The sequence below is a fragment of the Ammospiza nelsoni genome, chromosome 8 (genome assembly GCF_027579445.1).
Source record: "Ammospiza nelsoni isolate bAmmNel1 chromosome 8, bAmmNel1.pri, whole genome shotgun sequence".
Classification (NCBI taxonomy): Eukaryota; Metazoa; Chordata; class Aves; order Passeriformes; family Passerellidae; genus Ammospiza; species Ammospiza nelsoni.
Genome location: NC_080640.1, coordinates 19854365 through 19877606, shown reverse-complemented (window position 1 = coordinate 19877606; position 23242 = coordinate 19854365). Strand labels below are relative to the sequence as shown.

Genomic DNA, 23242 nt, shown 5'->3' with positions numbered 1-23242 from the left:
TTTTGGTATCTTAGAAGTTTTTCATGCTTGTCCACCTTCTTTTTGTCTTCATATTTTACTGATGTAGCTGCTAAATCTTTGCAAAAAATCTTGCAAAAGAACCTAATTTTGAGTTTGTATCAGGAACCAGAGCTTAACAGCTTGTCTATGACTAGCTATGTATTTTAAGATCCCTGCTTACACATTTTTTACCCCATTTGAAATGGACTATTTGTTTACTGCTGTAATCCTTCTGGAGGCTGATATTTGGTGACATGCTGCATCATGCCTGTGGAAATGTTTTCCCTTACTTGGAATGTACATTCAAGATACTTTTATTTGCCTTTGGAAAATAAAAAGCCATTCTGCAACCTCCCATGCATTCCCTGAAGTCCTGAGTCCAAAGACTGACTTCATTGTCTAAGCTGATCTTTGCCCATGAAAAAGCTACAGTCTTATTATTATTTCATTGCCATTACCCTTATCCTTCTAAATTAATTTAAATTGAGGCAAGAGTGATGACAAAATTGCATTTCATCAAAAGGGGCAGCAGCTTGCCAGTGTTGATGGCTCAGCAGCTGACCTAGCTTTGTTTTGGTGCCCATGGCAACACTGGAGGAAGGAAATGACAGTCTTCTTAGCATATTTACTCAATTAGTTCACTTGCACTTCTAACCCAGATCCTAAGGCTGATAGCTCAGTGGCATTTTCCCATCAAGGTCTTTTCCTCACAACAGTGGGAAAGACTAAAATAACATGTCTGTCTCTCCCTTCTGCTTAATGTCTCTTGAGAAAAGTGGTCACAGCAAGAGAGAACAAGTTACGTGATGGCAAAGGTAATTTTAATGCTTATGATACTGACCAGAGACCAGCAGAACTTCAAGTCAGCCGTACCCTCTGGTGATCGTGGGCAACACAGAGCCCATGGGGCCCAACTCTACCCAAGGGGCTGAATTGCCTCTTGGTAAAATAAACAATAAAATCCTATATCCTCTAACTGTGCTAAGTCTTGTCAGACCTGGGGTCTGTTTTGGTTTTTTGTTTGTTTGGGTATTTTTATTTTGTTTTGGTTTTTTTTGTAAGACACAGGTGCCAGTGGGTCCAGGTCTCTGTTTTTGCTGAGTGAGCTAATATAGAGAAAGATCTGAGAGAGTCCAGCTTCAAGGACAGTCAATACCCAGACTGCCTTCAAAAACTTGTCCCGCTCCCTGCAGACTATATATCCCCTTTGCAATAAGGCACAAGTATTAACATCAGACCTTGAGAATGCCAGTAAAAACTCTTGGTTGGAGGTGGATAGTTCAGCTCTTCTTAATCACAAAAAGTAAGGGTTTTCAAACATAAGAACTTTTTTTAATAAAAATAACCTTCAGACAGAGGTTAGCAGCTGGAGGAGCTCTGAGGGTGAATCAGGGTATTTTTAGGATGATGGAAATAGCCATTTCTGTCTTCCCAAAGCTTCTTAAAAGTGTCTGTCCTGTGTTCATCCTTATTCTTACAGAGTGATGTCATTGTTTCCATCTTGTGTATTTTATTTCCTTGGATACGAAGCAGGCGGGGGCTATAGAAACTGGGTGTGTGGCTGGGCTGGCCTGGCCTTTGATAAGGCTGTGCATGTGTGGGCAATGCATGAAGCAAGAGGTATATAAAGTAACAATACTGGGACTGGGAACTGTGCTGGCATATTGCGACCTGCTGGTTTTGGTTAAAAGGCATTACTGCATGGGTGTGGAATGTGTCAGGGACGTGGAGGGAGAGGATGTGGGAAGCTAGTCTTATTGTTTTACCCCCCTACAATAACAAAACCCCAAACCCTTTCTAATTTTTAATCAGATTTCAAAGCATTGCAAAAAATCCTTCCATAGCTGAAAAACCCCAAACAATAATAGAGGGAGAGGTGAAAGTAAAGGCACTTCTTAATACTTGTGATCACAGCTGATGAAACATAGCATGGGGTGGAGTTTGCCATGAAGATGTCCTCTCCTGAGCTGTTGCTGTGTGTTTGGCACAAGCCCAGACCCAGACAACGCCAGCTGGTCACGAGTTTGGCCTTTGCTCCCTGGGTGGCTTTGCAAGGGCGAGGATGAAGCTGGGGTTTGCCTGCTGGGCTCTGCTCTCCTTCGCTGCCCACAGGACCAGAGTGCTCTCACACTCTGAGGTTTGGTCAGGGGCCCGTTTTCTTAGAGCTGAGTAAACATTTGTACTGAGAAATGTTTAATCTTGTTTCCTCTTGGTGTGGCTCTCGAGGTGTGCAATCCAGCATTGCCTGCCCTGAGCTTCTGGGCTCTGACTTGGGATGCAAAAACATCCCACGTTTCTGAGGCCCTGTGAGGCAGCAAGTTTTGCTGGTTCACTTGACTGCTACAGGCACTTGTGAGGGCTTTTGCTTTTCCCTGCAACTGCAGTGTCTGGGTGCTGATTTTTTTTTTAAATTTTTTTCTTTAGTTTGTGACGTGAGGTGAGAGTGAATCCCCTGACTCCAAGAGCTGTAAATCCAAGAGCTGCAATCTGTAAATCACTACTGCACACGTGAAAGTAGTTTTGGGCTTCAAGCAGCCCTTTGCTCCATGTTTGACCTCTCTTTCCTCCAGACTGCAGAGAGGTGGCCTGGGAAGGGGCAGGGGCAGGCAGGGGAGTGAGGGGGCTGTAGGTGCATGGCAGCACCTGTGAGGGCCCAGCCCAGCACCTGTGAGGGCCTAGCCCAGCTGAATGCCTTCAGCCATGCTGTGGGGAGAGGAAAACCCCACTTAACAGGAGAGGCTGCTTGACCCTGCACATCTTGGTTTAGTTTATTCAGTGAGCACAAAAAGCCTCCAGATTTTTCCTGTTTCTGGTGGTGGTGACGTCCATACAGGCCCTGCACAGGATGGCCTTGGCCACGTCACCGCAGGGTGGAAGGGACCCAAGAGCCCACCCTCAGCCCAGTCTTCTCCCAACCTGCTCGAGGGCACGATGGCTTTATGCCACTGGATGGGTCCCAGCTCAGCTGATAGAGGTGGCTCATCCAGGGCAGTCTGTCTGTCTGTCTGCTTCGCTGGCAGCTGGGAATTTCCTTGAAGCTGCCTGCCCCCATTCCCAATGGTGGAAACGGGTCCAGTGGTGGAAGTGTTGGTGAGGAGGAAGCAGACTCCCATGCCACAAGCTGCTGGCTGGCTGCAGGCACTGCAGTGACAGCTGATGTAGCTGTGGGGATTTCACAGCCTGCACGTCAGTGTCACTGAGGATGGCCTCATATGAGAGGGAGGAAGGGGCCATTGTTTTCCCTGATAATTCCCCATGACGTAGCTTGCAGCTGGTGCAGTAGGAAATGCTGATCTGCTTCCTGCCCTGGCACAGGGATGTTTTCCCCATCCTCACCTGGCACCTTTGCTGGCAGCTCTCTGCTGGCGGACTGTGGTGGTGGCAGTGGGACCCCCTTAGCACCCAGCTGGAATGGCTGTGTTGCAGTGCCTGCAGTGCGCAGCTGTATCCCATCTGCCCCAGGGACGGCTGCTGCCACTAACAGCCAGCACCTAGAAAACTCATCTGCCAGAAGATGTGCATGTCTGACCTGAAGTTACAAATGTTTGTCCTTGGGATTGAAAAATAACTTTTTTCTGTGAGATGGGGACATTTGCAGTGGGAGCACGTGGGGTTGTGCTCCAAAGCCATTTTGATCTTGTTCTTATGGGGGGTAGCTTTAGATAGGGAGGAGGCTGTTGAAGGAATTGCTTCAATTTCAAAGTGAAGTGAGAGTTCAGAAGCAGCTGGTAGTGAAGTCTATGCAGTGCAAATCTAGTTTAGCTTGGTCTAGTCACTCTGCTGGGCCCTCTGAAAACATAACGCCTGCAAAAGAAGGAAGGGAGCAAGGCTGATGTCTGTGCAGACAAAGCAATTTCACTACCATGGTATCAGTTTATAGTGTTAAAATAATGCTCTTGAATACCTGGTAGCTTGGGAGCTTCCATACCCCAGGTTCAGACCAAAATAACCACTGCTGGTACCCCTGCTTGCTGCTGACAGGGTGGTGTAAGGGCACTGAGGCAGTGCCACAGCTGGCAGGAAGAGTGAGGCAAGTGCTTCCAGTTCTGCCTGCAGGTGCCAACAGAAGGTGTCTCTGAAGGGATCTAGCATTAATCACATTCTTCTGTACTACTCTCAAAGAAAGAGCAGGTCGTGTCCTGACTGGATAAGATCATGTCCTTTTAGGTGACTGCCAGTTCTTCCTCTGCAGCAGACCATTCCTTTCTGCTCTTGCAGTCTGTGCTCCAGCCAGGGATACTGTTTAATGCTACTTGCCCCTTTTCCTTATGTTGGTCCTGGGATTGCCACAGCCTTAGAGATGCTGCAAACCCTAGGCATCTCAAATGCACAAATTGGGTGCTGTCCCCACACATATGCACAGTGTAGCTGGGTTTTTGCACCAATGTTTTCCACTTGCCTGCTGGTGGACAGGTTTTTGGGACTGTCACTTATCTGACTTTTTTTCCAGTAGTAAGTGAGAGACTGTCACATAAGTATGATTTCAGGAGCTGGGGCTTTAACAAAACTGCTGCACAGCACAGGCCCTAGGTTGGCAGTTCTGGAAAATCCCTAGATAAATATATTTGACAGTGAGAACACATTATCTTTTGATCTTGGGATCATGAAGGCACTTGTTCTTTGCAAATTCCTTCCACAGTTTGAGCAAAAAGAACAGCATGGTGTAACAGGAAGTGCTGGAGAATTTGGATTATCCAAGTGCACTTCATAATGCTGCTGCTCTTGTAATACTTGTCTATATACTCTTGAGTTATTCACTTTCTGTGATGTTCTCCACATAGGATTTTTCCTTCAGACACCAGGTTCTGCACCAATTTCTCTGTTTAACTGTTAAACTCCCTTATAGTCAGTGACCTCTATACACCTGAGAGCTCCTGGAGAAGCCCCAACACTTTTGAAAGCTTAACTTATGGTCTTGGTGTTACTACACAGCAGAAAACCTACCTGGTGTCCAAAAGTAGGACAAAAGCTCCTATGTGGATTCTGTGCCAGAGTGTGTATTGCAGTTCTTGGAGTCAAGGCACTAATGTGATGTCAGTCTCTCTTCTCCATGTAGCTGCCCTGTTCTTCCTGCCTCAACACTTGCAGGAAGATAAGGATCCTTGAGGCCTCCACCACTGGCAAACCCAATTTGGCTTGGCTGACACTTTCAAAGATTCAACATGCCCATGTGCATGTTCGGTATGTAATTGAGACGCCTTACTTTCTTAGGAAACCAAACTTAAAAGAAAAACCCAACTAAACTGTAAATTACTTCCCTTTCCTTAATTCTTGATTAATGCTTAAATGTTTCCTCAATACATCTTGTGACATGATTTCAATGTGGAGTCTATTTGACCTAAGAATATAACCCCCCTTAGCCTAAACCTTCTCTCTCAGTCTTCCTTGAAACCGAGTATTTATGCGCACATCTGTAACCCTTTCCCACTCACGGCCTCTGAATGGTGGGCTACCATGTGTATTTAGTGCTGATATAACTGTTCCCTATGGTTTGATATACGGGTTAAAGTAATTTTTTTTTTGCTAAAATCCACATTTTTGCCACAGGAAGGACTATTTTCATAAGTCCTGTTATGTGGTTTGAATGAGATTACAACAAAGGGAGATTAGCTAATTACTCCAGGGTCATTTTCCCTTTGGTGTGTGGGAAAGTTTAATGGCTAACATCCATAGATATTGGCCAGAAAGCTGTGGGAGAGCAGCCTTGTCACTCCACACCTGAACATCTTGAGCTATCCTGCTGATTTCAAATGGCTTGTAACTCATGAGGGCTTTTGGATCCAAGCCGCTCTTCTCTGATGGATTCTGTGCTCTGCTTGATGCCATAAATAGCATTCGAATGCCATGAAGTGAGAAGACTCCCATCTGTCAGTCTGGGAAGGCTAGCCAGCTGCCTAAGGAAGTCTGGAGACAGAAAATTGATTTAAAGAAAAATCTGTAAGGAGATTTAAGTCATGCTTTTTGTCTAATGAGTGTTTATCTTGTAACTGTATCTCTATCAAACAAGCGCTGTGAGATGTTCACAGTGCAGTAAAATCTCACGTCATTGCTGTAGAAGTCAGGGCCCGTTTATAGTGGGAGTGGGAACTTGTTGGGTTGGAGCTGGGACCCATGGGCCCAGCAGGCTGAGAAGTGCCCCCTTTCATCCTGTGCCATTGGCTGTTAGCCCTGTATTGAAGCCATGCCCAATCTCTATGGCTGGCTGAAACATTTCAAAAATCGTGTTTTGGTGCCTTCTTTTAACCCTCAATATCTCACCCCCTTCTGTGGCTGTTAGTCCTTTCTTATGCCTGCTCTAGTGAGGCCAAATTATACTTTCTTCTTGCTTTTGTCAAGCATCTTCTCTGGGGAGAAATAAGCCCTGGATGTTGTTATCTCTGCCAGAAGGCTGCTAATTCCCAGCCTGCTAAACTGGTGATAGGGCTTAGAAATGTCCTCATTTTTGTTAGCACTGCCTGTGATTAAGAAGAGTCCTAGCTCAAGTCTTATTTAACTTGGATTTGCCCTTTTTCTTATTAAATTGTAGCCTATGTTTCTAAGTATACACTACCACTGCTGGAAGCCTCCAATTTGCAGCAAACACAGAACATCTGAGTGATATTTTGTACTTCTGACACTAAAGAAGTTGCTGAAAGTTAGCTGTCACTGCCTGTGGGCAATCTTTTGTATTGACAATGGCACTTCATACCTTTGTTGTGGATTTTCTTGTCCAGAAATTCCAAAGTTGTTAATCAGTGACAGCTGTGTACCCTGGTCTTAGCTGAAGGAGCAGAGATGCTCCAGAGCACTTGTAGTAATGACAAATCCCTTCTTTTTTGGGTTGCCTTATCCAAAGGAAGCCGAATTTTCAGATGTCATTGAGACGTTCTCTTCTTTCTGCCCCTCATCTTCGCTTTTCCATAGAAATCAACCCTGCTCTCAGGACTTGCAAGGAATGCTTAAAATCTGTAGTCTTGCATGAGGAAGTTGGTCCTGTAGGTTACTGTAGGCTTGTAGGAGCTTCCAGGTGTGTGGCACCTTCATCTAATAGCTCTGGCAGTGTCTCTGAGCTCTTTTGTTGCCAGTATGTCAACAATGAAATGTCCTGAAGGTCATCCTGAAGCCGTCCAGGATGGGCCCTCATGCCATCTGGAGGATGCTCACTTGCTTTGGTGGTTGTGGTCACCTGCTCCTCAGCTGAGAGCACACATGAAGGCCACCACTGCAGTGCTGTGGGGCTGCTTTGTCACATCCACCTGCATGCCCGAGCACCTCTGACTGTTGCCTCTGCTCCTTTGCATGCAGGAAATAAAGCACATAGGAAGTGCACACAATCGGAGTGCAGTGCCCTTCACTGCTGCCACAGCTTCTGCCCCCAGGGTGATCACTGCTCAGTACAACAGCCCAGCAGGCCTCTACTCCTCAGAGAACATCCAGACCTTCAACAGTGCGGTGGAGACAAAAACATCACCGGGGGCCCTGGAGCCTACCAAGCCGTAAGTACCTCCCTCACCCCCTCCCTCCCTGGGCCTCCAGGGAAAGGCTTCAGGAGACAGGAGTTCACTGCAAAGGTACCAGTCTGTGAAACCAAGGCAAGCTCTCTTTCAGGACAACGGGAGTAGAAGAGGCACAAGTCTGGATGTTGTTCCCAGGGACAGGGCTCGGAGGAGTGGGGAATGTTTCGTGGGTGCAGACATGAAATTAATGCTGTTGTGTTTCTTTGTTCAGCAGAGACCGACGCAGTTTCCACGTGCGTTCAGCATGACATACCAGCCCGCTGGTCTGAACAGGTGCCCGATAGCTTGTTACAAGCACTTCCTAAAGTTAGTGTTTCGTGCCTGCTTCGCTGCCATGCTGGGCAGGAATGGCACCAGCTAGTGCAGGAAGCACACCCATCCCTGTTCCCAGCTGGCCTGAGATTCGTAGCCAGGCTCTGCCTTAGTCTGGATATTTCTGTGGTTTATTATCAAACTTTGCTTTTCTCAGGAGTTTTAAAAAGTAGCTGAAGCATTCATTCAGTGTGAGGGATTTTATGTATGAGATTGGAAAGGGTCCCAACCTTAAAAGGGCCTGTTCATTTTTGTGTTTGCAACTGAGCCTCACCAAGGACATTATTTTATCCTAGATTTTCAAAGTTCCCCTTTTTTTCATTGGAGGTAATAAACCAAAAGCTACCTGAAAGTTTTCTGGCTGTGACGGTGAGGTTGCTTAACTGCCCTAAGTCTCTGCATAGCAATATCAAACTGCCTAGAAGACTTTGGCTATTTTTATGATAAAAGCTGGAAGAACAGTGCTTTTGGTAATACTTGATTAAATTTCTGACTTGAGAATGGGGAGGCAAAAGTAACTTCAGCCTCTGCTGTTGCAGGGTACAAAGACCTGATTGTGGTTTAACACAAGCCTGATAGTGAAACCAGCTCCTTGCATTGGCAGCCCAGTCTGCAGCATGGTCCCTTCCAGGCAGTTACAGTGCTGCAGCTGGCAGACAAGGTGACGGATTTTTCATTTGCTTCTGGTAGACTCAGCAGCCTCATTCAGGGGCTGGACAAAAGCAGAGCAAGAACAAGGGAAATCTGACATTGCATTAACTTGATGGGACCATCTGGCAGTGAGATACAATCACTAGTCCGCTCTGGTGTCCCCTCCATGGGAGAGCGCTCTCTGGAAGCCAGGGAGATTTGGCTGGAACATTGTAGCTGATCCCTTTCTCTTGCAGGGGTCAGCAAAGAGGTGGGCTCCTTCTAGAGCTGTGGCTCACTCTGCTCCTCCTGGCAGGAGCATCCATTGCCAGCCCTGCTCCATCTTGGATACAGGGCATCTCTTTCATCCTTTCCTTGCTGAAACACAGCAAGTTGCAAAGGAATGCTGGGAAAACTGTGGATGAGGCTTTGATGCTAATGTGCTTTTGTTTACAGAGTCATCAAAAGCAAATGAATTACTGCTGGTTTTCAATGAGAGCCAGGGACTTCAGCCCGATGTTCAAAACCCAGTGTAGTATCCCCAGTGCACAGGCACAGGATGTCTAGGTTCTCCCTTCACACACAGTCTTCCAGCTGCCTTTAAATTCCTGCCCATCTGTTTCACTGAGTTATTTGGTATATACCTGGCCTCACTCTGGGTTTACCTGGTATTTGTCTGCATCCCCACCCTGCATCCTGCAGATACACAGCCCATCTGAACCCAGCACTTGATTCTGCTACTGCACATGGTGATGTGACTGGAGACTAGTCCATGCTTCATCCTTAGAGGATGTGTGGTATAAATGCAGGGCTGTATTACATATAGAAATAAAAGCAAATATCTCCATTGGATTTGATGTCACAAAGCAGGTGGGGATGGAGAAGCCCTACTGCTAAGCATTTCTGGTTTGGAATGGAAGGTGAGATTACTCCTCAGTAGGATGCCAAGGCTAGCTTTGAGGAGAGCAGCAGTGAAGGTGGCATTCCTTATCTGGACAGTGGGACCACAAGTGTGTGTGCAGGGAGTTACTGTAAAATGAAACCCTTGTTGCCACTTCTTCATTGCTTTTTATAACCCATGCATTTGCTTATCCGTGGAGGGCTTACTTTTTAGTTTTTGTGTGGACACACCTGGAGTGTGAGACCAGAGGCACAGCATTAGTCAGAAGCCTGTAAAGTTGTCTGTTCAGTGGTGTGTCCTTAAGACAGTATTCTGCAGCTGCTTGATGGCTTGAAGTATTTTGCTTTGCCCTTCATTAATTTCTTTCTTCTTTCCTTTCTTCCTCCTCTGCATTTTGCCCTCAATTTGGCAATGTAAACCCCAACCAAACCTTGACCAGCCCCTCTCCCCCTGCCCATGTGGAGGCGCGGGCTGGCGGCCACCCATCGCCGGTGGGTGCCATGCAGGCTCCCGTGGCCTCCGTGTACAACCCTCTGCAGAGCTCCGAGCTGTGGCGCAGGCACAGCTCCTCCTCCAGCCCCAGCCAGGTCCGAGTGGGGCCTGAGCAGCTGAAGCACGTGGCCCAGGTCTGCCCCAACAGCCCTGTGGAAGTGGAGGTGCCGGGACTCAAAGTGCTGCACGTGCAGTTCAATTCTCCCCTGCAGCTCTATTCGCAGAGCAACATCATGGACACTCTGCAGGGGCAGATCTCTTCTGTTAGCCCTGATTTCCCCAGGTAACCTGCCCATGGCCTCTGCAGCTAGCTCAGCACACCTGTTCATCTGCATTTCAGTGTCCACGAGTCCCTTGTCCCCGTCTGTGGCTCATGGCATTGTCCGGTCACAAGAAAACAGCATTTGCATTTCACCATTCCAATGTCAGTGCATGACTCTTCACAGGAGCTTTCTCTGCCTTGTGTCTGTGCCCAACACCATGGGAAACACCAAAACATGTTTTTAGCTTGTTAGTATGTCCACTGTCCCCTGCACACCCACACAGTGGGACTTGACAGCACCTGGTGGCTTTTCTGGAGGAGCCACCTGCAGCAGATATGTTTGCTGAGGGTAGGAGAGTGCTTTATCCTGAAAGCTGGTATTTTTCTTGCACTTGAAATAAATTTTGTTGTTTGTGACTGACAGATGCTGCCGGTCTTTGTTCTTTTCTTTCATTGGCCATGGATGTGTGCTGAGCATGTTTCATTTCAGGCTGGAGCAGGTACTCATGCTCTCCATCTTTGGCTGGCAAGTCAGGAGTTTGGAGCAGCCTGGCAGGCACCAGGCACATGGAGGGACAGTCTATGTTTCCACCCCTGCCAGTTTGTCTGCAGAGGTTGCTGCAGCACAGTCCTCCACCTCTGCCCAAAGGAGTGGAGGATGCTCAGCATGCTCTGAGGTCTGCAGGACCTGTGGTGAGGCTCAGCAGCACAAGGCCTGGGTGCTGTTTGATGTTGACTTTGTGGTGCTTGGGAACCCCATGGCCTGTGTCTCTTAAGTGACAGCTTCTGGGTTTTACAGAAGGACCTTAGTGTCAGGACAGGTGAAACAGAAAGCACTTTTATCTGTCTTGCAGGAGTCCAGCCAAGGATGAATTGTGAACCTTCTGCTATTGACCAAGCAGCTTGCAGCTGTGTGACATGTGGCCCAGGACAGTGGTCAGTCCCAGGGCTTCCATGGGGCAGAAAAGGACACAGCCAGATCTCATGGCTCCTGGACTGCTCACAGTTCCCTTCTGGGAGCCGTGTACTTCAAAGCAGAAAAGCTGGTGTCCTCACCCCTGGACACACACAGCCAAGCTTTGCCTTGTGCCAGGAGCCAAGAGATTGTGGGAGGATTTACTGAGGATTTACTCCTGCCTTGTTAACTCAGTGCAGTTACTTGCTGTAAGTGCTGTGGCTTGCAGTCAGTACCATGCACACCAGGAGTGGTCCCACTGCCAGCTCTCTGTGCTGGCCTGGAGAGCTGATAGTGGTCACAAAGGAGCCCCAGACATCAGCAACTGTTTAATGGCCAAAGGGACTGCTCCAAGTACTGAGCCTTCATGTAGCCTTGAGACTCTTGTAAGCATTGCAAAATAGGCTGGCATAAAATAGTAAAATACCCTTAGCAAAAAATCAACTGTGCTTTTTGAAGATTCTGTGCAAGGCTGTGTCTTTATGGTTTTAATTACAATCTTCTTGCCAATATTTAAGGCTCAGTGATCAAGTATTAGTCAGTGTTGCAAGTTTCCCATGGTAACAGCAATGAGATCCAGTAATGGTTGTGTAAGTCTAAGACCCAATAAATGTGGTTGGGGTTGTTCCCTACAAAGTTTCTGCATGAGGGGACTTGTGTACACAGAAAAGGACACCAGTTGCTGGTGATTGCTGCAGATAAAGTACCTGTGTAAGAGAAGGTGCCAAAAATCAGCTGGAATACAGAGACCCAATATCTTGCAGGTACAATTTCTGTGTCTGTGGCCTTGCCCTTTCAAAAGATACACATACTTTTCAGAGATGTTGTTTAGTTTAAGCAGCATAGCCTCCTGCCCTGACAGTTTGAGGTATTTTACTCTGCTGGTACAAATCTGGGTTTGATGGTTTTTATAGCCTTTTGGACATCTTGTATGTGCAAGTGGATGTATAGGGTGCATACCTGGGAAAGCTGATATGTATGTTATGCACTGCCACAATGCATGGTTGAAATATGATGGCTTTGTCTGACTCCAATGCTTTCTAAGATTATTTAGCCTCTGCTTTTTGGATGCATGGTATTGAAACATTCTTGGTATGCAAACTGCAATGAAAGGCTTCTTGCATAATGTTTTTATGGGTGGATAGAGCAGTGGGAGTATATGAGTTTACATGAGATGAATGTAATATGGAGCATGGGATATCTTCTGTCTAATAGAAGCCACATAATTCTTTTATTTGGGTAAGAAGCTTCAGTAACTGAGATTCAGGTTTCAAAGGTTCAGCTGTTTGCATGTCCAATGTGCTTCCTGCTCCACTGAAAATTGCTAAAGATGGAAACATTTTATGAAATCCTTTTTATGGAAATAGCATTTTGTAACTCATGTGATGATTTTACTTCTGATGCTTGAAGAGTTTATTAGAGTAACTCCCAGATGACTCAATTGGTCATTGGCATTGAAAGTATGCGGTTGCCTCCTTGAGAAAAAGATTTCCCTCTGCAATTTAGTCTGAACTTCAGGATGTTTATGTACTTTTCACGCAATCACAGAGTGCAAGAATGGTGAAACCGAGAAGACCATTTACATTTATATAAGACTGCATTATATAAATGTAGTCTTATAAGACTACATTACAGAATTGAGGTATCAGAGGAGTTTTGTCAGCTATTTCATTTTATCATATGTTTTACTGCAGCTACAGAACACAAGGCAGGCAGGAACTTCCTGTGTCCTTTAGTCCATCCCTTAGTCCAGCACTTGGCAATTTAAACCACTGATTTAAATAATTCCCACTGTATATTTGTCCAGACTATTTTCAAATCCTTTAGTTTGGAGGTTCCTTGCCTGTCCACAACAATCTCCTCTGGTATTTCAGTGTTAATAGACATATTGGAAAGCTTTTCCCAAGGGATATTCTAAATATCCTCCTGCAGTTTAACCTATCCTCTACCCACTGTATGTGGAGTTTATCTTAGGCACTGCTTCCAGACTCCTTTTTATTCCCCAATGACCACCATGACACTGTGCTGTGAAAAGCTGTTCCTGAAGCATCTTGGGCTCTAAGTAGAGGATGTAAGTCCCTCATGACATGAGGGGTGGCAGCAGCACCTCAGGGCAGCTGCACTGAGGGCTTAGCCTTAGCTAAGAGAAATCTCTGTCCTCGACCTGCTCATTATAACCTTAGTAAAATACTGTAAAAATGGGCTCCACCTAGAAAATGGAAATAGTAACACTCACTTGAAAACCAGACTAAATTACTTCCCATCAGAGAATCTTCTAGTTAGACCCTACAGCTGTTACTTGGTGAAGGTGACATTTACAAGCAATTCATAGGGTACTTGCAAAGAATTCTTTTTAATGGAATAAATTTTTCTTAGTTTGAGATTCACAGTGGTGTAAGGTAGCAGCATAAGGTGGTTTATGCATGCAGGGAACATGCATGGATGGCACAGCTACTCGGTGGGATTCCCATCACAGCACATGAATTCTTTACTTTGCTGTTACCAGAGCTGTGATTTCCTGGGCAGGCTTTAGCTGCTGGAGAAGCCCTGGGAGAGCCCTGGCTGGGGGCAGTCAGTGAGCAGCTGCTGACAGCAGCGTGGGCACAGCCCAGCCCAGCGTGCCGGTCCCACCCGGAGCACATCCGGCACCTCTGTGTTTGTGGCCTCCCGTCGTGCGTGTGCTTTGCACGTTCATTCTTCAGCCATGTGATGCATCCTGAAAGTTCTGCTAGAGGCATTGCCTTTAGTTTTCATCCATTTAACAAGAGGATTCTCTGTTCCTTCCTCAGTTTAGATCAGCATAACCAGACCCCAGGCAGCATTGCCATAGACAAACAATCTGAGGTTTACAAGATGCTGCAGGAGAATCAAGAGTCAAATGAGCCACCCAGACAGTCTGCTTCGTTTCTTGTGTTGCAAGAGATCTTGGAGTCAGAGGAGAAAGGTGAGTACCTGATCTGAGCTCTTCCCCTCTGCTGTTCTTTGGGTTGAGTAGCATTTAAAACTTTATTTTCCATTTAGCTGTTGATTGTTTAAGGTAGCACCTGTAGGTGGCTTCTACAGAAACCTACAGACCTAGTCACTAATTTGATCACTTCATATTCTCTCATTTATTAGCTTCAGTGTCTATGGGCCCACACCATTGCTTAATCATTGAGTGAGTGCTCCAGAAATAAACCCTTGCAACATTTAGCTATCAAAAAGGAATTTTTAAAGTTGCAAAATCTCCTATAGTTTCTAAAGTTTTGCCCCTTTTAAGATAGTATTCACTGATTAAAGACCATCTTGGAGCCAAGACTTTGGATGGTATCACAAGATAGTGCTCTTCAGTGAAGCCTATTGCTTCTGAACTCCATCCCCCTACACAAGAAAAAGTATCCCCTTCTGCAGCTGAATGTAAAAATATAGAAGCTGGATTACAATGAGCAGTTAATTGCTTTTAACCTCTGAAAATTCGCTCTTCTTGGCATTCTTGATCTTAGGTCTGGACTTGTACAATTCGGAGCTATAGAGTTTAAGATAAAAAAGCCAATTAACTTATTTGGGGGCTAAATAATGCTCTCTTCTCCCCTTAAATAAAATAAAATGAATGAATGAATGAATGGGAAAAGAATTCCAAGAATGACCTTTTTTTGTCCTTAGGCCAGTCTTTTGTGTTATTAGCTTGGCAGTGGTATTTCAGTTTAATCCAAAAAAAGCCTGGTGCTGAGATATTCACCACAAAGAGAAACAGATCAGCAAAGTGCTGGTAGGTCTGAGGGATCTGTAGGGAAACAGCAACATGAAGGAAATAAGGAAACAATAGGAAGAAAGAAACCAGGATCACGGAGTCTCTAATATGCTGTTAAAATACCTACCTGAAAGAATCTTTTAAATATTGAGTGTTTGCAGCTTGCCCTCAGGGTTCAGCTCCTGCATGGAAGGAGTAGCCCGGACTTCTCCCGAAGCCAAGGTCCTCCCCTGTGCTTAGTAGTGCTGAAGAAGATAAGAAGCAAAAGCCTCTCTGTTTTATCTTTCTTTGAAGATTTGCAGCATTGTTGGGATTCTCTGGCACAAGGTTTGCCTGCCCGATCAGGGGGCCGGGATAGGCTCTGGCATTATTCCACAGTGAGCTGACAATGCTCCATGGCCCAGCCTGCCCGTGCTGCTCGGCCAGCAGCAAACAAACACACACTGCTGCGAGTCAGATCCTTGGTGTGATAAACGGCACTGTGGATGGCATTCTGTGTGATAAATGGCACTTTGGGTGGCATTCCCTCTGATACATGGCACTTTGGGTGGCATTCCCTCTGATAAATGGCATACTGGATGGCATTCCCTGTGATAAATGGCACATTGGGTGGTGCCTTCTCCCAGCGGGGCTCCAGGCAGTGGCCTGGGAATGACGGCTGTGAGCCATGCCTGGCTGGGACAAGGCCCTGGGGGCATCGCTGACTGTGTGGGCTGCACTGACTTACACCAGCTGAGAGCCTGGGCCAGGCACAGCAGCCAAGTGTGGCTGTTTGGAAGCACCATGGCTGGTCTTTTAAGGCCTGACCCTGTGCTCAAAAATTGAGTGTTCCAGAGTGGAAAATGGCACTGTTCCTGTGGGTGTTTAATTAGTAGAGATTTAAAAACTTGTTGTCAGTGTTGCTGATAAGAGCAAAGTGCTGGTTGAGGCAAAGGGAGTGAACAGAAGTGATATGGAAGAGTCTGAAAATGTGATTGCTGCTGCTTGCTTCCCAGTGACAGTCACTTGCAGCAACTCTTGGAGGGCAGGTGGCTCTTGCCATGTTTGCAGGGTTAGGGAACTTGCACCTCTGGACCAGCATCTGCACAGAGCTGGGTGCAAACCTCTGAGCTGAAGGCTGCCCTAAAGGCAAACCAACACAGCATCACCTGCCCCACAGCTGAGGCAGGCAGTTCCCCCCTTTTTCCTCTTCTGTCAGTGCTGCTGCCCTGGGCTGTGGCGAGTCCCTGACATGACTGGTCACCAGGGTCTGTCTTTGGAGGGTTTTTCTGCCCCTTGCACTGGGAATGCCCATTGGAAGCGTGCTCTTGGTCTGACACTGGTCTGAAGGGTTTCATCACAGTCCAAGGTCTTTCTGCTGAAATACCATGGGAGTCTCAGCAGCCTCCTTCCCTTGTTAACTGGTGTCAAACCCCTTAGAAGTCATGTAGATGAGATTAGTCCCATCATTGGTGTCATTTTATAAAAGGCTCCTTTTTCCTGTGATATTTGAAGGCTTGCCTTGTATCCCACATCTAGGATCCACTGCTGATTTAGGCATCCAGGTCAGCACAATGTCCCCTGCAAAGGCCTGCAGGAGAGAAAGGCCTCTGTGCCCCAGAGAAGTTGCAAGAGGGAGATACCTGGAGCATGCTATGCAACAGCAGGGGAGTGCAAGGTTATCCCATGTCCCAGGGCTGTGCAATAAGGAATTTGTTAACCAAATCTTCCAGGAGTCTTGGGGGAACCAACTCCACTGTAAAATAGACAGCAGACTGGAAAAGGGCTTTGACTGTCCTCCCAACAGAACACCCACCTCTTTCTGAGCTCAAATCTGGGAATCAGCTTGAGTTGGACACAGTGATCAGGACACATCAGGCAGACTCCAGTGCTGCCAAGGCTCAGGCTTTGCTTTGCTTTGTGCATCTGTGCATGTGAGACACATCAGCTGAAGTCTGATGGGCTTTTAAGATGAGAAAATAATCTCTTCTGACTGCCCACCATCTCAAGCCCTCACATTTCCAGGGCAAGGTTCAGCTGTGTCTCTCCTCTCCTTCCTCCCCACACATCCCTAAATCCCTGCCCACTTCCATGCATGAATCCCTGCCTCAGAGCTGGGGTTAAAGAATGTCATGCCCCCAGCAGATCACCTGCTTGGGAGGAACAGCCTCAAGCCACGCATCTCACATGCTCTGAAGCACTCTCCTTCCACCCCCAGGAGACCCTACCAAACCATCTGGATTTAGGAGCGTCAAGGCCCCTACCACAAAGGTGGCCTCATCGATTGGGAATGCCCAGAAGCTGCCCATGTGTGACAAGTGTGGATCTGGCATTGTGTAAGTAAGCCTGTCCCTGGGGTTGAGGTGAGCAGCCCATGCCTGTGCCAGGGGCTGAGGTCGTGCACCCAAGCAGCCTCACTTACCCACATCAGCGCATTCAGGACACTCAAGGCACGTTTATTCTCACCAGCTTTGATAACACTAACTTTGCAGATCCCTGCAGTGAGGCAGGAGTTGGGTTTCCAGCTACAGATCCGTATCAGTGGAAACCAGAGCAAGTCCCTGTGACTCAAACCTTGAGGCAGTTGTTTCTGCAGTGTTTGGCTGACCTGAAATCTGTTTACAGCATTTGGAAACAAAATGACCTTTTCATTCAGGGCCTGTGTATTTAACAAATTTCCTGTCTCAGTGCTCCCAGGCGTTGCATGGAGACTTGCCTTGGTGGTCAGAGGCAGAGGGGACTGCAGAGCTGCATTCTGCTCCCCACTCTCCTGTAGGACCTCACATCTCCACTGTGTCTATGCAGACATATTGTTTTTTGTCTTTTTGTGGGTAAAATCCAACTCCAGCAGACCTGGGGTTTGGGTTTGTTACAGAGCTGCTGTATCATAAATGCAACCACATGGGGGACCCAGCATTCAATAACTATGTCTTAGAGTTGCTGTTTTTCAACCTCAAATTCTTCAAATTCTTCCTCTGCAACACCCTTAACAGCTGACTACACAGCAGGCAAGTACTGGTAGCCAAACCTACATTGTCATGGAAGAATTCTGATTTTTCAGATGCTGCCTGCCACAGGCTATCAGATTGTTGCTGAGACCTGCTACACTGTGACTGCATGGTCCTGGCATGCCTGGAGCATCTGGACCAGTAGATTCATTAGAGAGGAAATGCATAGCCTGTAAAATATGAATCAGAGACAAACCCTGTAATTATTCAACCAGCTGGGTAGGTCTGGAGAGAAAGCAAAAGGCCTTCAATAGCACTCAAAACTAATGAATTACAGAAAATAGAGATGGCCGCTGGAACAAAATAATACTGGAAAATTGTTGTGTTGGGGCTGATGGTAGTTAACAAACTGCTGGTGTCGTTTTTGTAGTTTTCCTAGTCATCTGTTGGGTTGAGCTGTGAAGTCTTCAGTAAGAGCTGGCCCACATTTGGCTGGATCTGTTCACTGCAGCTCCCAAGCAGCCATGTCTGAGATTAAAACAAGGATCTAGTGTCTGTGCTTCTCCCATACATCAGGCACCAGCAAAAGGGCAGTGCTGGCTGTGCAGTATTCATCCCTGCATTTTTGCATTTGTTCTACCATCCAGTTGGCTTGTACCTGGATTTTGCTTCCCCAGATGGTCAAGCTACTGCCTGCCATTTGATCCTGGGCATTTGAATGCTGTTGTGCTTTCTGCAGCCACCAGCTATTGCCATCACAGTAATTCTTCCCACCACAGGTTATAGGACTGTCCCTGTGTAACTTACACAGGTCAATGCTGGGAAACACTTCCTAAGGGAGAGTTTCCATGCCAGCACATGTTGGGCTTCTAAAAGTGCTGTTAACATTTGCCTGACCAGAGGTAGGGCCTGTACTTTGGCTCGTCAGGAGCAGAAGAAATCTGGGCTGGGTGGGAGGTGGCTGGGGAGGAGGGAGACAGCGGGCACTGAGCGGTGCTGGTTCCTCCCCAGAGGGATGTTTGTGAAGATCCGGGACAAGCAGCGCCACCCCGAGTGCTACGTGTGCAGCGACTGCGGCACCAACCTCAAGCAGAAAGGACACTTCTTTGTGGGAGAGCAGATCTACTGCGAGAAGCACGCGCGGGAACGGGTCATTCCCCCGGAGGGCTACGAGGTGGTCACCGTCTTCCCAAAGTAAACGTGCTGCTCACAAAGCCAGTGAAGATGATTTATCCTCTGCTGATTTTCCTTGGAGAGCATTATCCCTACCCCCTGCAGAATCTTGTTTGCAATAAGGAATGTTAGGCATGGCTTTGAATTTCCTTGTCATTATTAATCCCCCATCTGTTCACATGAGATGTCACTAATTGTTCAACATTCTTTTCATCCTTTCACTTTTTTTTTAATAAACAATTTTTTTTTCTTTCATTGTGCTGCCAATCACACAAGAAAATCAGAGGCCAAAGTCAGATTACAACTTTTCTGTGTTCTAGTTATTTGCCATCCGTTTGCCTGCAATAAATGGGGTGAATCCACAAGGTAGAAGTGTCTGCTTTCTGCTGTTTTCCTTGTGCACTGGACTGTGGCTCCCAGAATGCAGTGCTGCAGAAGAGATGCCCAGTGCATGGCTGTGTTTATCCTGGAGAACAGTGGGAGGGATTTACAAAGTCGGTCAGGCTGGTCTTGCTGCCAGCTGAGCTGTGAGCAGCTGCCTGCTGGCACCCAGCAAGGGCCAGGAGGGCATAGCCAAGGTGCAGCACAGCCTGGGTGCCTGTGCCCATGCAAGGCAGCTGAGAGCTGCCTCCTCTGTGTCCAGCACTGCTTCATGATGATGGGACTGGGCATGGCAGTGTTTCCTGCTACTGCATCACCACAGATGGCCCTTTGTTCCCCACGTCACTAACTGAGCTCTAGGAGAAAAACGATTTCATGATGCTTGCTGGAAACCAGGGAACCTGAGAGTGAAGAGGGGACAGTTTGAGTGGCCACAGTCCCTGTTCTGGCTCCCCCAGGGAGAACCACAGGTGGCTGCCCAAGGCATCACCCTGCTCCTCGTGCTGCTGCTGTGCACAGCTCCTGGAGGCGCCTTTGGGGGCTGCTGTGGGGAGGGGAGCATGTGCCCCTCGTGCCCTGGACAAAGGGCTGATGGTGCCTGAGCAGTAGAACCCGTGTAGAGCACAGAGGAGGCCTGCAGTGGTTATTTCTCTCACACTTCTAAGTGAGATGATGGCTATTCTTAATCATGTAAAAATAAATGGTTTCTAAGATGTGTCATGTTTCCTTTAAAATGGATTGGCAGTGGTTGAAATCAGCAGGGTGGGTTTATGGCTGCACACAGACCTTCTGTGGCCTGCACAGGGTCCCTGGAGTTAGTGGGTGCATCTGCAACAGCTACGGACAGGGTTGTGTCCTTGCCCTGGAAATACTGTATTGCTGCACCCTGTGCTTCCTCTCCTTCACAATGAATCACACCACAGCACAGCTGTGTTGTAAAAAAAAAAAAAAAACAACCAAAAATCCAAACAACAAAAAGCTAATAAACCAAAACAGCCAAGGTCAAACCACAACCCCAAACCCAATCCTCATCTGAGCTAAGGCTGACCTGACACCAAGCCTACAAGCCTCCTGCCTTTCAGATAAACAGGGCAGCTTTTGGGCAGGTTGGGCAGGGGACTAATTCACCAACCCAGCTAAATTTAGTTCATCCTGTCAGGCTCCTTCTATGGGCAGAGGCAAGTAAGTGAGGCTGCTGTAGCTCAACCAGCAAACTTTGTTTGGATCATCCCTGGGAAAAGCCTGGCTTTGGGCCGCTGGCACACATCAGCACACACCTGCACAAACTCCAGAGAGTAACACAAGCAGCTCTTTTTCAAGGTGAGAGTGGAGGGAATTTTTTCCTGCTGGGATGATGTCTCCCCTCACTACTGCTTAGGGGTGTTAACTCTCACCTCTCCACAGGACACTTCCATAGAGAAAGGCTCTGTGTGCTGCAGTGTTGGCAGGTGGGACTGCACAATAAGGTGGTGCAGTGGTGGGAAGCACAGACTGCAGGGTGAAGGATTGACCTTGCAGGCACAAACTGCTCTGGCTGTATTGCAGACCAAGTCTCCTGCCCACCAGTGGGACTGTGGCTGCTCCACACCACCTGCTTTCTCAGCAGGCTGGGGCTCAGGGCTCCCCCAGGGAAATGCTGGCAGCTGAGGCCATCTGCAGCCCTGTGTCCCAGCCCCAGAGCCTAGGCTGAGCCCTCCAGTGCCTACTAAGTCACTACATTATTTTGTACAAGTATGTCAGCAAAACAGCGCTCATTCCTGAGAGCCTCATGATTTTGGGGCCAAGGGTATCAGAGCATGGCCCTGCCTGGCATTTCCCTGCCCTCCCACCCAGTGTCACCCTGCAAACGGGTGACAAGCCCTGCTTTGTGCAGGGCCATGGGCTCTGTCACCAGCCGAGCTCCTGCAGCCAGGCTGGCAGCACAACTGGCAACACTGACTGCAGGGGCCTGGCACAGGACTCAGGGACTACCAAAGATTTGTGGAGTAGTCTGGAAGTGTAGGTTTCTGTAGGGGGACACAGTATGGGTAAATGAAGGTGGTAAGAATGTAATCTTATCCCCTAGAGAGTTACAGCTGAACCAATTACTAAAGATTAGGAGCAGGCCTGATGTTAACAAGCCACACCTGTAACCAATAAGAAGAGTGTTATAAAAGAGTGGATTGGTGGGAACTGGAGTTAGTTGGCTGCTGTGAGGACAGGAAGAGTCAGTGCCTAGAGCAGCTGCCTACAAGAACCATCAAGGAGGTATGGAACTCTGGCAATATGGAACCCTTGCAATATAATGATAATAGAACTCTTGCACTATAATGACAACAGGTTTCTAATGTGGATACCAGAGCTGATCCAATTTATTACATGAGAATGGGTTAGGTGAGGAAGTTCACATCTGTTACTTGAGATCTTTGATCATGCTCTGCTGTGGCTGGCTGAGAAAAATGAATGTATTTATCTATCTTTTATGATGTAGGGCAAAATATTTGACAACTGTAGTGTTCACTGTAGTCTGACTTCCCAGATTATTAAGGAGTTAAACAGTTGGCATCTACACTCTGTCAACAACAACAAAATAGGTTAAATAGCCCTGCAACCACACTGAGCTGCCTGCTTTAGAAGTTATCACATAAGAAAGAGGTTCCTATGTGAAGCATGTTAAGCAGTTTGAGTGGGTGAGCACCCTGCCAGAGGGTGTCTCACAAAGCTGGGCAGCACAGCACAAAGCACAGTCTATCATTTTTAGCACCGATTACTTTAATTTTGCACCATCTTGCAGGTTAAGCAGGGTAGATCAGTCTTCAAAAGTTATGTAGGCTGTGTGGGAGCAGCTGTCACTTACTATGGTCTTTAACAAAATTAGGTTGAGATGCAATTAGTTGAATAGGGAAAACAGCCACACACACAAGCTGAGCAAAACCAGGAATGAATTCACTCCTTCCCATGGGAGGGCAGGTGTTCAGCCATCCCCAGGAGAGGCACATGCTGGACTTTGCACTACCCAAGGTAATTAGTAACTGAACAGAAAAATTAGAAACTTTTGTCTTTAGCAATTACCAACAAAACGAGGCTTTCACCAGGCAAAGATCAAAGTCAGCTTACTCATTAACAGATTTATCTGTTACCTTAGAGGTAAGTATAATTATCTCTTGTTACTGTAAGATTCCCTTCTCTATCAGGCCAATAGAGTAATTATGATCATGAAGTGAATGAAAACTGGTTTCTGAGCTCTGAGTTGGTAGAGGGTTTTTTTTCTGTTATCTGTGCCATGTTAATGAGCACAACTGCAATTGTGACAGCTCCACCTACAATTCCATGACTGCAGCTTTTAAATGACACTTAAAAGACATTTTCACAAACCAGAGCTGAAAGTTTAAAAGCTGCCTGATTCATCCAGTGCTGTGTCCAGTTCTGGGCCCCTTGCTACAAGGAGGACACTGATGTGCTAGAGAGTGTCCAGAGAAAGGTAATGAAGGTAACTGTTCTGGCAGGGGAAAGTGCAGAATGTCCCTGTGGGTGTGTGAAAGGCAAGGAGTACTTTCTGGGAAGAGAAGGGCAGTCAAGAGGCAAAGGATATTACATGTGCATTTAACCTAAGGGAGTTATCTGTCATCATTGCATTGGGACTTTTGAGACAGAGTCCAACCTTTAGCATGGCACTGCTGATCCATCTAAATCATGTCCCCAAGTGCCACATCCACATCTTAAATATTTCCAGGGATGGCAACTCCATTGCTTTCCTGGGCAGCCTGTTCCAGTGCTTGACTTTTTCTGGTGAACAAACTTCCTAATATACAATTTCAACCTTTCCTAGTGCAACCTGAGGCTATTTCCTCTTGTCCTATTGCCTGTTACTTGGGAAAAGGGACCAACACCTCGTTACAACCTCCTTTCACAAAGCTGTAGAGTGGTAAGTTCCCCCTTCTCCAGGCTAAACACACTCAGCCCCCTCAGTCACTCCAAAACTTCTGCTCCAGACTCTGCAGCAG

At 47.1% G+C, this 23242-nt stretch overlaps 1 protein-coding gene across 1 annotated transcript in view; it reads left to right on the top strand.

Annotated features, from left to right (window-relative positions):
• Positions 1 to 19250, top strand: part of PDLIM1 (PDZ and LIM domain 1) — a 43607-nt gene extending 24357 nt beyond the window's left edge. The window contains exons 4-7 of the mRNA XM_059477318.1: positions 7285 to 7475; positions 13838 to 13992; positions 16976 to 17093; positions 18717 to 19250. Of these exons, the coding sequence (XP_059333301.1) occupies positions 7285 to 7475; positions 13838 to 13992; positions 16976 to 17093; positions 18717 to 18903 (651 nt within the window). The 3' untranslated portion in view covers positions 18904 to 19250. The remainder of the gene's footprint in view (positions 1 to 7284; positions 7476 to 13837; positions 13993 to 16975; positions 17094 to 18716) is intronic.
• Positions 19251 to 23242: the final 3992 nt, after the last annotated feature.